The sequence below is a fragment of the Triticum urartu genome, chromosome 5A, assembly GCF_056163025.1.
Source record: "Triticum urartu cultivar PI428250 chromosome 5A, HENAU_Tu73, whole genome shotgun sequence".
Lineage (NCBI taxonomy): Eukaryota > Viridiplantae > Streptophyta > Magnoliopsida > Poales > Poaceae > Triticum > Triticum urartu.
Window position 1 is genome coordinate 552286231 of NC_141877.1, and position 14633 is coordinate 552300863.

The window sequence follows — 14633 nt, forward strand, 5'->3', positions numbered from 1 at the left end:
CGCGTTGCCACCCCGCAGTAGGCATGACAGGTGGGACCGCGTGGCATGCGGGGCATCACGGCGTGGCACTCGGGATGACGGCGACGGAGGAATACGTGCCCCTCATGATGGACCAAGGACACCCTCACGAGAACGGACAAGGCTCGCTCCTCGGCCCAAGCTGGGGGGACGAGGCAATGGGAGCTGAGCCTTTCCAGTAGCCCCGGGATGGACCCGCTGGCCACGCTGGAGGCAACGATTATCGGGCACCGCTAACTCTTCAGGAGCAGGTATACGCTAACCATGGATCGCAGGAGGTGCAGGTCGCCGCGGCAAGCAGCTGCCCCGCTCCCACAGTCTCCTACCCCTCGGGAGGAGGGCGCAGGGGGCTGCAGGAGTGGGGCCGAGATCCGACATCACCATCGCGGCGTTCGGAGCAAGGCGTTCTCAGGAGGTAGGCCCTCTGCTGGGGAGGTGCCTCAGGGCCTGCCCCTGGCAGAGGACCCGTGGTCGTCGGGGGAACCGCTAGCGACCGCTCTACCCCATCGGGCGGCGTCCTGGGTTCCGGTCGTTGCTGATGGCACTAGAGTGTGGCGCAAGGCGGGGCCCTCGTCTGGCGATATGAAGCAAGGCCAGTACCTGTGAAGAAGGCCCAGTGCCTGTGAAGCTCGCCGCCCCGTGACACTCTCACGTAATAATGAGTGGGGCCGTACACGCCCCGGAGTCTCAGGGGTGCCGGCCTCAGGCCCTGGGGCTCCCTCCCACGCCCAGTGGACAGCACTTAGCTCCGCGCTGGTGAGAAAACGTCCAAGACTAGGTTAGGTGCCGGACGCGGCCTTTTGTCTGCTTTTCATTGCCTTTCCCTTTGGCTGTAGCTTTTCCCCCGCTGGATTTAAGTTGGATTCGAATTTGAGATTTGCGTGTGTTCGGGGAAGGGGTGCTTATTCTCGCTCGAGCCATTTCTCGCGTTCTGGTTACCGCTTCGCCACAGCTGCCTCCCCTCGCGAGCCCCTCACGAGTCCGGTCAGGCCTGGCTCGTGCGCAACCCAAATTGCTGCTGTTGCTTCCTCTCGGGAGGATCTTCGGGTGCCTGCGGAGGTTGCCCTATTTGGAAAAGGCCCAGAGCCTGTGAAGCAAGGCGAGTGCCTGTGAAGCCATCGCGTTTTGGAAAAGGCCCAGAGCCTGTGAAGCAAGGCGAGTGCCTGTGAAGCCATCGCGTTTTGGAAAAGGCCCAGAGCCTGTGAAGCAAGGCGAGTGCCTGTGAAGCCATCGCGTTTTGGAAAAGGCCCAGAGCCTGTGAAGCAAGGCGAGCGCCTGTGAAGCTCTCGCGTTCAAGGAAAGGCCCAGGGCCTGTGAAGCAAGGCGAGTGCCTGTGAAGCCATCACGTTTTGGAAAAGGCCCAGAGCCTGTGAAGCAAGGCGAGTGCCTGTGAAGCCATCGCTTTTTGGAAAAGGCCCAGAGCCTGTGAAGCAAGGCGAGTGCCTGTGAAGCTCTCGCGTTCAAGGAAAGGCCCAGAGCCTATGAAGCAAGGCGAGTACCTGTGAAGCTCTCGCGTTCAAGGAAAGGCCCAGAGCATGTGAAGCAAGGCGAGTGCCTGTGAAGCTCTCGCGTTCAAGAAAAGGCCCAGAGCCTGTGAAGAAGGCCAACGCTTGTGAAGCTCCCCGCCAGCGACACTCTCGTATCCAACGGATTCAACTAAAGAACACCAAGGGCGTCACGCCCTCCCATAGGCTGCTTCGGGGCTTGCGCGAAACAAAGGTAAACCTGCCAACCGCCCGGCGCGGGCGCTCGTGCTATATGAAAACTACTGATACGATGAACACAGGTTCTACATGAGGGGCTTACCCTCCCAAAATGCTCTCACAGCCATCAGGTCAAAAACCTGAGTTCTATTCATGCAGGGTAAAAAAAAGACAGGAGCGATACACACTCAGTCGGACCAATCCCCCAATGCGTCCCCGGAAGCACCTCCCGAGCCTTTGCTGGGGTCGCTGAATTTGCCATTGTTGTTTGCGTCGCCGCCAGCAGCGTCAGGGCCACTCGCCGCGCCGCCCTCATCAGCACCCACAATCACGTCGTCGTCGTCCGAAGCGAAAGCCCTGACAAGGGCGTCCACGTTGTCTTCCACCCAGTGCGCCAGGTCACCTCGGACGGCCTGGGGAACTGGGGCGATGACAGCGTCAAAATCAAAGCGGGAATCCATGTTCAGGAGATGACTGAAGACACGGGAGAAGGCGCGCCCGAGCAGCGCGCGGCTCCTCTCTTCCACCAACCTATCGGCCCTTGCCGAACGCGCCTCCAGCTGCGTCACCACGACAGTGAAGAACTGAAGGTTGCCAGCATAGTTGGCTGTGTGCGGCTCGCCAACAGCCGCCTCACAGATGTTGCCCAAGGCCGCGCTAGCTCTCTCCCGGAGCATGGCGAGCATGGGACCATGCACGTGCTCCAGGACCTGCCGCTGACATATCTCGTCCGCATTCTGGCGCGCGACGCCCTCAGCCTCCTCCATCCGCTGACGAAGACGGAGCATCTCGGCCTGGGAGGTGGCTAACTCCCCTTGCGCTACCTCAAGGGCGGCCCGGGAGGTGTCAGCCAGCCGCGTCGCCTCCTCCCGCTTGACCCTCAAGGCTGCGGTCCTCCCTTCAGTTTCGACCCGGATCAACTCCAGTCTCTTCTCGAACTCGCACTCGAGGTCTTGGCGCGCCATCGCCACCCGACGACCGACCTCCTCCAGGACACAAGCCTCTCGTGCGGCGACATCGTCCTCCGCCTGCGTCACCAAGCGCTCCCTCGTCTCCAGCCGCTCGTACTCGCGAGTGCGTTCGGCGGCTTCCAGCGTCAACGCTTCTTCGCGCCTCTGGAGCTCGGCTGGGTCGCCGGAGGCCACCCGCATCGACGCAAGGGCCAGCTCGCGCAGCTCCACTTGCTCCTCCAGTGAGTGGCACCGGGCCAGGATCTCGCGAGCCCGCTCCTCTGCCGCCTCTCGCCATCGGTCAGCTCTCCGGGCCTCCTCGGTGGCCTGGGATCGGGCCACTCGAGAGGCCTCCAGCGACGCCTTCGCCTCTTCATCGTCAAGATCACGCTAACGACGCGCGAGGGCGATGGCGGCCTCCAGCTCGCGCTTCCCTGCAGCCAGGCGCAGGCCCTCGGCCTCCAGGCGCGCGTCTTCATCAGCAAGCTCCTCCCTAAGCAAGTTCACCACGTCGGTCGCTCTTCGAAGGAACCCTTGGCGGCGAGCGCCGCGCTCCCGGGCGCGCTCAAGCACGTCTTCCACACCATCATCCACCCCAAGCAAGCACCGGGGGCCGCGAATCATCGTTCCTCCTCTGGGCAGGGGGCTGGGGGCTGGCGCCCTCGCGACGGCCGGGCGCGCCGCACCAGAAGCCCGGCCTAGGGCTAGCCCGTCTCCAGATGAAGGGCACAGGAGGCGCCTCAACCAGTCGCAGTCCCCGACCAGAGGAGAAGCCCACGGCAGACTGGCTATTCCCCGAGAGGGCCCACGAAGGAAAATCGCGGGGAATGAAGGGCCGCGGTGCACCTCGGGATGGTCCACCCCTTTAGACGCCCTCACCACAAGGGCAGAGCTGCTCGGAGCATTTGAGGATGGTAGAGGGGGCGAAGCCAAAGGAGGCGGCACCTCTGCTACTTCCGCGAGCTCGGCCGGAAGGGGCCTGCGGAGCAAGGATCAGTGAAAGCAACAAGAAGATCAGGAGCCAGAGAGGAAGAAGGCTTACTCGTTAGTGGCGAAGTACTTCCTGCGCTTCAGCACGCGACAAGGGAAGTCATCACCCAGGGCCTCCCTTTTCCTCCGGAGGGCCTCAAAGTCCACGCGGAAGCGGCCCAAGAGAAGAGCGCAAGGATCAACCTACCGCGAGGACGGAGCATCAGAGCGGTCCACGTCAGGGGCGCCTACCTGGCGCGTGCCGTCCATCACCTCGCCAGAAGACGCGGCTGGGGCCTCCAAAGCCTCAGCCCCGGGCGCTGGGAGCGGTTGCTTGCCATCTTCAACCGCAGCGGCACGGGTCCCAGGAGCTGTCCCCTCGCGAGCATCACCCGGCGCTGCCACCTCATCAGGAGCCCCCTCGGCCCCCGGCCCCTCCTGCCTCCCAGCTCCGCCACTTGAGGAGGAGTCACCTTGGCCGATTGAAAGGGCAGTCACCACCATTGGATTCTCGCGAGGTCCCTGGAGGCCGGCGAGGCGCAGCCCCCACTCATCAAAGACGGGCATCTGCTTCACGAAGTCGGCCCTGCTCTGGCAGAGATACAGCAAGGCCCCTCCCTGCCGGACGTTGCCGGGGTTGGGGTCCCCGGCCAAGGTCAAGAGTGTCAACTTCAGCACCGTGGGAGCTAGGTCCTCTTCCTGGAGCCTCATGCTATCCCCGCGCCCACAGAAGGCCCACATCCGGCGAGAGTGGCGTTGAAGGGGAGCAACACGGCATAACAGAAACTCCTTCACCACCTTGGGCGCTGTCACGCCGAGCTTCCTCAGGAGCGCGAAGCGGCTCCAGACAAAGACGAGCCGGGGGCTCTTGAGCGTCTCCTGGCCCCAACCCGAATTGGGGACAGCATGCGAGGTCGGCTCCGACAGCAGGGGACTGGGCACCCCTGCGTCCACGTACAACCACCGCTCGTGGAACCCAACCGCGGGCAGGGGGAGTTTGAAGTCAATCCCAGAGGCCTCGGTCTCAGGCTCGGCAGCAAAGCTCGCGCACGCCCAACATTGGGAGGGGTCGACAAGGTGCAGCGAGAAGAAGTGGCGCAGCAAGGCAACCGAAGGAGGGATGCCCACCATGGCTTCACAAACGAAGGCGAAGACCAAAGGGAGGGTGATGGACTCAGGACTTAGATGCATCATGTGGATCTGATAATGGGAGAGCACGGCATTGAAGAAATCAGAGAAGGGGGGAACCAGACCCTCCCACAAGGCGTCGGTAAAACATGGGACCTCGGTTGCTATCCTGTCGATGGAGAAGTGGGACTCGGGCCAGGCCATCGTCCTCCCGCACTCATTGAAGACGGTGGCCAGAGCCAAGATGTCCCTGCCCAGGCACTCTTGATTGAGTATGGTCAACTGGCCGACGGCGGGGGCCACCGATGGCGGCGCACAAGCCGGAGGCATGGGTTTCTCCCCTCTCTCCTTCCTCGTCGGAGTCATGGCGATGGGAAGGACGGGGAAGATTCGAGATTGGATTGGAGGCGGGAACAGGCGTTCGAAGGAAGGAAGAACAGGGGACAATCGAGCAACAGGAAGGGGAGCGGCTGTGTGCAACTACAAGTCCGCCTAGCAGGGCGCAGAATAAGGGGGCGTGGGGGGAACAGTGCCGCCCACGTCCCATCAACCGTCACGCGGCGCCCAAGGCCGCAGGCTGTTAGGGCCTGTGGCGCTTCGCCCTTGCCCTTTCGCCTCTCAGCACGGCCAAGTCCGGGCGCGCCTTGGGCCCGGGGGCTACTGTCGGCGTTCTGGGAACGGGGGTCCCCAGACTTGCCTGCCTGCGGCCTGCGGCGTGGCTCAAAGGATGCCCAGCGCGGCCCATCTTCATCAACACAAGACTCAAGACCCTCGCGAGGGGCCAAGCCTCGCGAGGCGGACGACATGGAGCTTCCTTAGGCACGGCCTCGTCAGGCTGGCTCGCGAGGAGGCGGAGAGATCAAGGCGGGGTACCTCGCAAGGTGTCCGTGACGCAAGCCATGACGACTCAGGGCGCCAGCGCGCGCAGCGTCCTTCTTTCCTCTTTGGTGCAAAGGGGGCAAGCGCAGCCACGGAGTACCGAGGCATCAGGCAAAGGTTGCCGTTTCGGTGCAACGAGACCAAGACCAGGAGGACTACGAGACGGAGGTCACCGTGGAGCCCAAGACGGCGTCATCGCCAGAGCTTTGCGCAGGCGAAGAGTGCTTTTGTCAGGATAGTTGATACTTGATGTCCCCCTTCAAATTAGCCCGCCATTGTTGGCTCCCTTCCCGCTTGATATTTGGGAAGAGGACCAGGGCCTCTATAAATAGGACCAGCCACCCACAAAGCAAGGGGGTTCGGTTCGGGGGGAGTTCGTTGGAACGGTCGACAAGTGAAAGCAAACCAGAGAGAGTGAGAGAGGGAGAAGGGTGACTGAACTCCTCCTAGCAGTTCATCACCCCAGCCAAGAACAGACCCTCGCGAGGCTGTTCTTCCTTGTATTGTGCATCATCAGCCCCAGGAGGCAATCCACCATCCACACACTGGAGTAGGGTATTACACCACAACGGTGGCCCGAACCAGTATAAATCTTGCGTCCCTTGTGCAGTTCTTTTAGTAGTTTAGATCTTTGCGAGACGGGGAGGTAGAAGGCGTAATCTCCGTGCGCACCCCAGTGTTCGAACCTTAAGGGTCTACCGGAACCCGAAATCCGACACATTGGTCCCTCAACCAGGTTTGTTGTCAGTACTCCAAAACCAACTAGGGGTGGCACTAGATGCACTTAACAAAAATCCTCCGTACTCTTAAGATGCCCTATGAGAAGATACAGGCCTGTGAGAAAGGATGTGTCTTATTTAGGCTTCAGTATGAGGACTTGAACTATTGTCCCATTTGCAATTCTTCTAGGTATGTTGTGGTAGACAACGGTATGAGTGAGAAGACGCAGACCAAAATACTCGTTAATGTTCTTCGGTATATGCCAATCGTACCAAGAATTCAACGTCTTTTCATGGTCGAAGAGACGGCCAGACAGATGACATGGCACAAAACGGGCAAAAGAACCGAACTAGATGCAGATGGGAATGTGATGATGGTGCACACATCGGATGGTGAAGCGTGGAAGCGCTTCGATGCTTTACATAAGGAAAAAACGGCAGATCCAAGGCATCCTCGAGTCGCCGTCAGCACAGATGGGTTCAGTGTGTTTGGTCAGATGGCAACCCCATACAGCTGTTGGCCCATGTTTGTCATTCCACTCAATCTCCCCTCCAGGGCAGATTATGCAAAGAAAGAACATTTTCCTGACGTTGATAATTCCAGGGCCCAACTATCCAGGGAAGAATATGAATGTGTACATGCAGCCGCTTAAGGACGAATTGCAAGAAGCTTGGGATAATGGGTTCAAGACATATGACTCCTTTAGCAAAGAGAACTTCATAATGCGTGCCTGGTACATGTACTCGACGCATGACTTGCGGGCATATGCGCTATTCGTTGGCTGGTGTGTGCATGGAAGGTTCCCGTGCCCCACATGCAAGGGAGCTCTTGAGTTTCGTTGGCTGACGGCAGGGCACAAGTATAGTTGCTTCGACTTGCATAGACCGTTTCTACATCCGGCCATAAGTTCAGAAAAGACAAGAAGAACTTCATCAAAGGTAGAGTTGTCAAACACTCTGCACCACCTGCGTTGATAGGCCAACAGACCCTAGATCAGTTAAACGCTCTTGAGCCAGATCCAGAGCGTCCAGGGTATTTCAAGGGGTATAATAAGGAACACGCTTGGACTCACAAGACATACTTCTGGGATCTGCCTTACTTCAAAGACCTCCTTTGCCCACACAACATCGACGTGATGCACACTGAAAAGAATATTGCCGAAGCCATTTTTGGTACATTGTTCGGCATAGAGGGGAAATCAAAGGATAATACTACGGATAGAGTAGATCAAGAGGAGCTATGTGATGGACCGTTACAAAACATGAAAGAACCGAAAGGAAAGGGGAACTGGACGAAGCGAAAGGCATGGTTCAATCTTGGAAGGCCAGCTATGAAGGAAATTATTTTGTGGGTGAAAATACAGTTGATGTTCCCCGATGGGTATGTAGCAAATCTAAAGAGGGGAGCGAGTCTTCAAAAATTGAAAATATTTGGTCTAAAAAGTCATGATTGGCACATATGGATTGAGCGGATAATGCCGGTGATGTTGCGTGGCTTCATCCCTGAGGATGAATGGCTAGTACTGGCAGAGCTGAGCTATTTCTTCCGTGTTATTTGTGCGAAAGAACTATCGCCTGGCCTCCTAGAAGAAATGGAACAGTTGACGCCGGAGTTGATCTGCAAGTTAGAGATGATCTTTCCGCCAAGCTTCTTTAATCCAATGCAACACTTGATTTTACATCTCCCGACCGAGGCACGATTGGGGGGCCGGTGCAAAATCGTTGGTGCTACTCAACTGAGAGGATGCAGAAGACACTTCAAGCAAAATGTAAAAATAAACGTAGAATAGAAGCATCGATGGCGGAGGCATTCATCACTGAGGAGGCGGCAAACTTCGTGACAGCACACTACGAAGCCAAAAATCGTCATTTGCATAATCCGAAGCCTCGGTACAATGCTGATGAGCCTAAAAAGGATGGATCTAACCTCAGCCTATTCAAAGAAATCTCGCACCAGCCAGTGGTTGGAAACCAATATCGTTGGATGTTGAAGAATGGCGGACCATTTTGCTGTATCTCTTCAACAACCTAACAGAAGTGCGGCCGTACATCGAGTAAGATCTCGGTACATTGTTTCGCAACTTCTAATTCCTTTAAATTGCTCTTATTCCTGGATATTTAATGCAGTCGATACGTCGCCATATTCTTGTATGGAGCGATGATCCAAAAGGATTCCGTCGAAGAGTATGAGCTTCTGGCAAAGCAAGGAGCCGAATATCCCGGTTTCATATCTTGGTTCAAAAAAACGATAATTTCCATTAGACCCTTTCATTTCTTTGGCTAATTTGCGACTAATGCAACAATCCTTTCGTATTAAACTTGTAGGCTAATTCAGAGATTATGGATGCCGAATTGAGACAAGTAGCTAATGGTTTTGACTATAAGGTTCGTTCATTTGACAAACTAGGTGATTTCCCCGCGCGTTGCTGCGGGCTTTTAAAGATTAATTTTGGATACATTCTATATGAATGAAATGATCTAAATCGAAAGTAATTATATGTGAACAAAGAGTGTGCATGTACGTTGGACTATTGGAGATTGAACAATTAAATTGGGGTATGCATGTGCTACCAAATAGTTCTAGTGGATGATGATGTGGCACACTTGATGATGTGGAGGGCTACATGTTGAGAGAATTAGACTTAATGGGGATCAACTATTTATGTATTATAGATACGACATCAATGGGTATCGCTTTCGTACCTATGGCAAAGAGCTATCTAGGGCCAACCGAAAGTCTACAAATTGTTGTTTCTCTGCTATCGGCGAAGGAGGTATCGAGTATTATGGAAGAGTTGAAGCAATTTATGAACTTCAATTCTATGGTGAAAACCCACCAAACGTCGTAGTCTTCAGATGTTATTGGTTCCACCCGAGGGAGACTAGAAGGACTCATGAACATATAGGGTTAGTCGAAATCAAACAAAGCACCCATTTGGATGTTCCTGATGTCTATATTACGGCTCAACAGGCAACCCAAGTTTTCTATCTACCGTGGGCCTATCAAAGTGATCCAAATCTTAGTGGTTAGGATGTCGTTTATGAAGTGCCGCCACATGTTAGAACACCTCCCCTCAATGAAGAGGATTGTGAACCTCAAATTAGCCAAGACACATATGACGAAGGAGAATTCTTCCAAGAAACACGTCTTTCCAAAAAACGTTTCAAGAACCGCTCTACTCCACCCTAGAACATTGAAGTAGACAACGATAGTGAATCCGACTTCACCCCTGAGCTGGAACAAGAAGAGACGGAAGAAGAAGTTACTGCTGCAGATGACCTGTCAATGCTTGAACGATTATGTAAAGGTGGCCTTCCACATGATGATGCATTTATTAATGATGATGATGAGCACGTCATTACGGATAGTGATGATGATGATGGATTTATTAATGATGATGATGAGCACGTCATTACCGATAGTGATTATTAGATATTCAAATTTTTATGTTGTACTTGATTTATATAGTTATTTGTATGATTGTATGATTTATATAGTTGGTATGTATAATTTCTTACTTTGTATGATTGTTTCTTATACATAGTGCCATCGTCTTGATGTCCGTCCCCGTCGGCCCTCGCCCGCTTTATGATTCAGATGTGGTAAATTCTCTTTCATAACTATTTGTTGCATTTCGCATTTATGACAATTATGGCCATCAAGTTGACATAGAGATATTTTAATCTAGGAGGTATGTGAACCGGAATTTGAAACCGACCCTCTTGTCGAGAAGTTAAATTTAGTTGAAAAAGAAAATGAGTATTTGAAAGAAAAAATTAAAAGAATTGAAGAAGAGAATATGACATTGAAGAAGAGAAGATGACGTTGGAGTTGTATGTTGCCGATGTCATCGATGATCACAAGACGAAGATGAATGCAATGCGCTTGAAGATGGATGCAATGCGCCTGAAGCTTAAGAAGATTAGAAAATATGCCATTGATAATGAGAATTGGTATCATTATGCCGTTGGATCAATTGTTACCTTAGTTGCGATCTTCCTCACATTTGTTGTGATGAGGGTAAGTTTTCTCTAGTGTTTTGCTTTACACATGGATACTTAGCTTATTTTCCTCTTAAATGGCATAATTACCTAAGTTAGATAAAAAAAATGAGCTATACTTAGCTTATTCAGTTCATTTATGACATACTTAACATACTTAGGTCAAAAATGTCATGATAATCTTTATTACCTTCAAAATGATATAGACTTAGCTTATTTTTCTCGAAAATGACATAATAACCTTACTAAGCTCCAAAATGACCTATTTACCTAGCTTAGCTCTAAAATGACCTACACTTAGCATTTTTACCTAGCTTAGCAATAAAATGACATTTTTACCTACCTTAGTTGAGGAAGCTTGGATTCATGGAGTGTACTATTCTTCTGATGCTTCCTTATTGTTTATGAAAACTTGTTTGGATATGTATGTCTATATGGATATGTTGTTGGAAACTTGTTTCTGGTTATGTATATATGGATATGTTGGACTTTGTTGAACTATGTTGTTGGATTTGATGAAATATGTTGTTGGACATGCTGTTGGATATGTATGCATGTATATCTGTGTTTGAAACCATGTCTAATTAATTGGATTTAAATAAAAACAGGGGATATATAGCCTCTTTGCTGATTGCTAGCAGACGGCAAAGAGTTTTGTCGTCTGCTAGCAGACGACAAAGAGGACACGTGGCAGTCACCTGTGTAAACTGGGAACACTGGCTGCCTATTTGGTCATTTTGCCATCTGCTGGCAGACGACAAAGTGACCAGCTATGTCGTTTGCCAACAGACGGCAAAGATTCAAACCTCTTTGCCGTCGGCTGGCGGACGGCATAGCTGGACACGTGGCAGCTTTCCAGTGCTGCCTAGCTGAGCTCTTTGCCGTTTGTCAGCAGACTGCAAAGAGTGTCGTTAACCCCCTAACGGCTCTCACGCCACCGCACCGTCGTCCGCTGTCTTTGCCGTCTGCTGGCCTCGGATGACGGACGGCACAATCCTTTGCCGTCCGTTTTCAGGAAACGGACGACAAAGAAGGCCTTTGCCGGCACGTGTTCAGCCAGACAGTTTGCCGTCCACTGGCAGACGGCAAACATGTTTGCCGTCCGGGATCTATGCCTTTGCCGTCTGCCATGCGGACGACAAAGAAGCTGATTCCAGTAGTGGAGAGGCCACAAGTCGAGTGCATCCGTTGCCGCCTGTCGTGGTAACAGGGATGAGCTGATTCAACGATTTTTGTTTGGATCCAGTCGCGGCGATTCGTGGACCTCTCTCTTGCAGTATGAGGTTTCGTCGAGGGTCATCACAGGGTTGTGCTTGGTGGTCGATGACGAAGAAGCATGGCGCTGCAGCAATTGCTCGTATGGTCTACGTATCCCCGGTTGCTCTAGATATGCCGACCTCTATCTCGGTGGGGATCGATGAGTTTCGGCGGAAGCCTTGTCCCGAGTCATATCGGGGCCAATGATGGCAACGCCTCTTGCGTTGTTCTTCACTCCTTGGAGACACTGTGGTGGAATTTCTCTCCTCTTCCTCTAATACGGGCTGGGGCTTCGGGCCGGCTCCTTTCGAGCCGGCTCCATTCACAGCATTGGCGCTTTGGGCATGTCTGTAGGCTCCTGTGTCTCGTTTACTTACCAGTTTGAGCTGTGTTGCTGCTCCTAGACATCCATGTATCTTGACGGAGTTTTTATTTTCGCTTTAGCGTGTGTTGTATCAATGTTTGGACTTCATGTCCTTGCCCGTAACGACATCATTAATTTAACGCCGTGCTATAGGCCTCTTATATATAAAAAATAGGGGCTAGGGCTCTCTGAATGAAAACGGACATCCCTTTTTGAATTATCCAAGCTCCTGGATGCTACTCTCTCTGTCCGAAAATACTTGTCATCAAAACGGACAAAAAGGGATGTATCGATACATCTCTTTTTGTTCATGTTGATGACAAGTATTTTCAAACGGAGGGAGTACATAATGCCTTGCTTTAAGTAGCAGTAATAGCCACCCCTTCATTCCATAATGTAGTGCGTCCGCGTTTTTCAAGATTCAAGTTTGACCGCAAATTTAACCAACAAGACCGACTGCGGCAGGAGTAAAAATTATATCACTGAGTTCATATCGAAAATACGAATTCAGTTGTATAACTTTTGCTCCCGCGGCAGTCGGTATCGTTGGTTAAATTTACGGTCAAACTTGAATTTCGGGAAGCACGGACACACTACATTGTGGAACGGAGGGAGTATAAATTTTGTCAGAAATGTAAGTAATTTAGCAGTAATGTCTACATTTTTACTGACGAGGATACTCTACATGTTGCTGGACATGATGTCGTGCATTTATAAATACTTTTCTTGCTTCGTGCTGCATTCTTTCCTGTCACAATACTTCTTTCTAGGAAACTTCAGCGATTTGTTTCCTGAGAACATTTCTTGCATATCGCCCGCGTGAAGCTCAAAAAACAAAACACACAACCCACCCCGTAGAGAAACATAAGGCGCGCCTACGCGTGTAGTTGTATAATAATACTACTGGCCGGTTCTGCTCGACCAAAAAACAGCCCAAACCATCCGCAGTCCTGGTCTGCCGACGCGGGAAACCGAAGAGTTGACCAAGAAGCCAACCGATAGGAACCCTAAACTTAGTTCATTCATGCAGAAGCAGAAGACCATTTCAATCTCAACCAATGTAACAACACAATGCATGCACCGGCTGGATCTACACCATGGATCGCTTAACCCCTCGACAAAGTCAAAGGGTCCGGGCACCATCTTTAAATAGCTAGCCACGCCCTCCCTCACTCATCACTCCAAAGCAGTTAGTACTTACTCTGTTACTCCAGATCGAAGCTCGTCTCGAGAACCCTTCAGCCGACGACCTCCACTCACTCATCTGCAGGCTCCCCGATCCGGTTCGTCGTAGAAAGGATGAGGTCGGCCATGGATCTTGACCTGGCCAGCTGCAGCGAGGCGCTGTTCAAGTTCGCGGTGTTCGTCCTGGTGCAGGCGCTGGTGTACCTCATCCTGTCCCAGTCCTCCGACGTCTTCTCCGGCGCCAGGAGCCTCAGCAGCTTCCGTCGCCCGGCGAGGTCCGTCAGCCTCCGCCGCATGGTCACGCAGCTGCTCACGGAGATGCCGGCGGGCGGCGAGCTGTCGTCTCCGGCTGCCAGGCTGCGGGACGTGGGATCCGATGGTGCAGGCGTGGACGTTGACCTGGAGATAGAGCTTATGTTAATTGGTTGCTCTTTTTCATCGTGAACTTTTTTACTTGGTGTGTGATTCTTAGGATGTAACGTAATTTCTAGAGGCCTAGATGGCCAGTAAATTAGTAGCGCCACTTCTCATGGCATCCTCCCGCGAGACAAGTTGTTATCTGCCGTTAGAAACGCATACCAGTTTTGTTACAGTTTCTTTAGCGCCACTTCTCACGGCCTTCCTTAGTTTTAATTGAATGAAGAAATTTTCTAACATGGAAAGAAGTATAGAAATCACAAATCACCACCAACATCCACCGCGATGAAGCCATACCCCCCTTTAACTTAAATTTAGTACTCTCAAATATATGAAACCATATAAATCATACCCTCGAGTCGTTTAGAAGCTAAAGTGCCAAATTTTATGTGGTTTTGACCACTCTTTTTTGCGCGCGGGGGGAGGCTAGCGCCATCATCGTTCCCACAACCTCACTCCACCAGCCAACGGTGTCCGAGGTAAGACCGTCAAGCAAGATGAAGGCTCGGGCGGTGTAGGCTTAAGGGTAGGCAGCGCAATGGCGGGCGTATACAATACAGTGGCAATGAAAACATGTACCAGCGCGACCATGGTCGCATTGACACACATCACTAGGTCAGGCGCATAGTAGGAGCTCCCCTGCCGCATATGGGGGCCAACGGACACGCGAGCGCGCACGCGAGGAGTGCAACGGAGTAACTGTACTCTCATAAGCAGATGTCACCCTTTCTTCTCGAGTGCATGCCGGATTTGAGCGCCGTGTCGTATGGGGCGAGGTGGCCGCAAGCCATGACCTCCCTTGCCGTCGTTCACCGGTTCATCTCAGTTGAGAGAGCGTAGGAGAAGCGTGGATTGTCGAAGGAGGAGGCTGCGTCGCGACAACGCTTTGAGCTCTGCCAGAGGCGGGGAAGGAGGAGTTGTAGGTGCCGATTCCTCGTGTCCCTTGTCAATTCCTTTGTCATGGATATAGAAGGAGGGGCGACGGAGCACCTGGACATGGATTGGGATCCGAGGAGACGACTGATCACGGGCGGTGGCACGA

General features: G+C 52.7%; 1 protein-coding gene across 1 annotated transcript; it reads left to right on the forward strand.

Annotated features, from left to right (window-relative positions):
- The first annotated feature begins 13118 nt into the window (after positions 1-13118).
- On the forward strand, positions 13119-13766 carry LOC125556638 (uncharacterized). The gene has a single exon (XM_048719325.2). It carries the CDS (start codon positions 13289-13291, stop codon positions 13616-13618), a length of 330 nt encoding a protein of 109 aa, XP_048575282.1. The 5' UTR covers positions 13119-13288; the 3' UTR covers positions 13619-13766.
- The last annotated feature ends 867 nt before the right edge of the window (positions 13767-14633 follow it).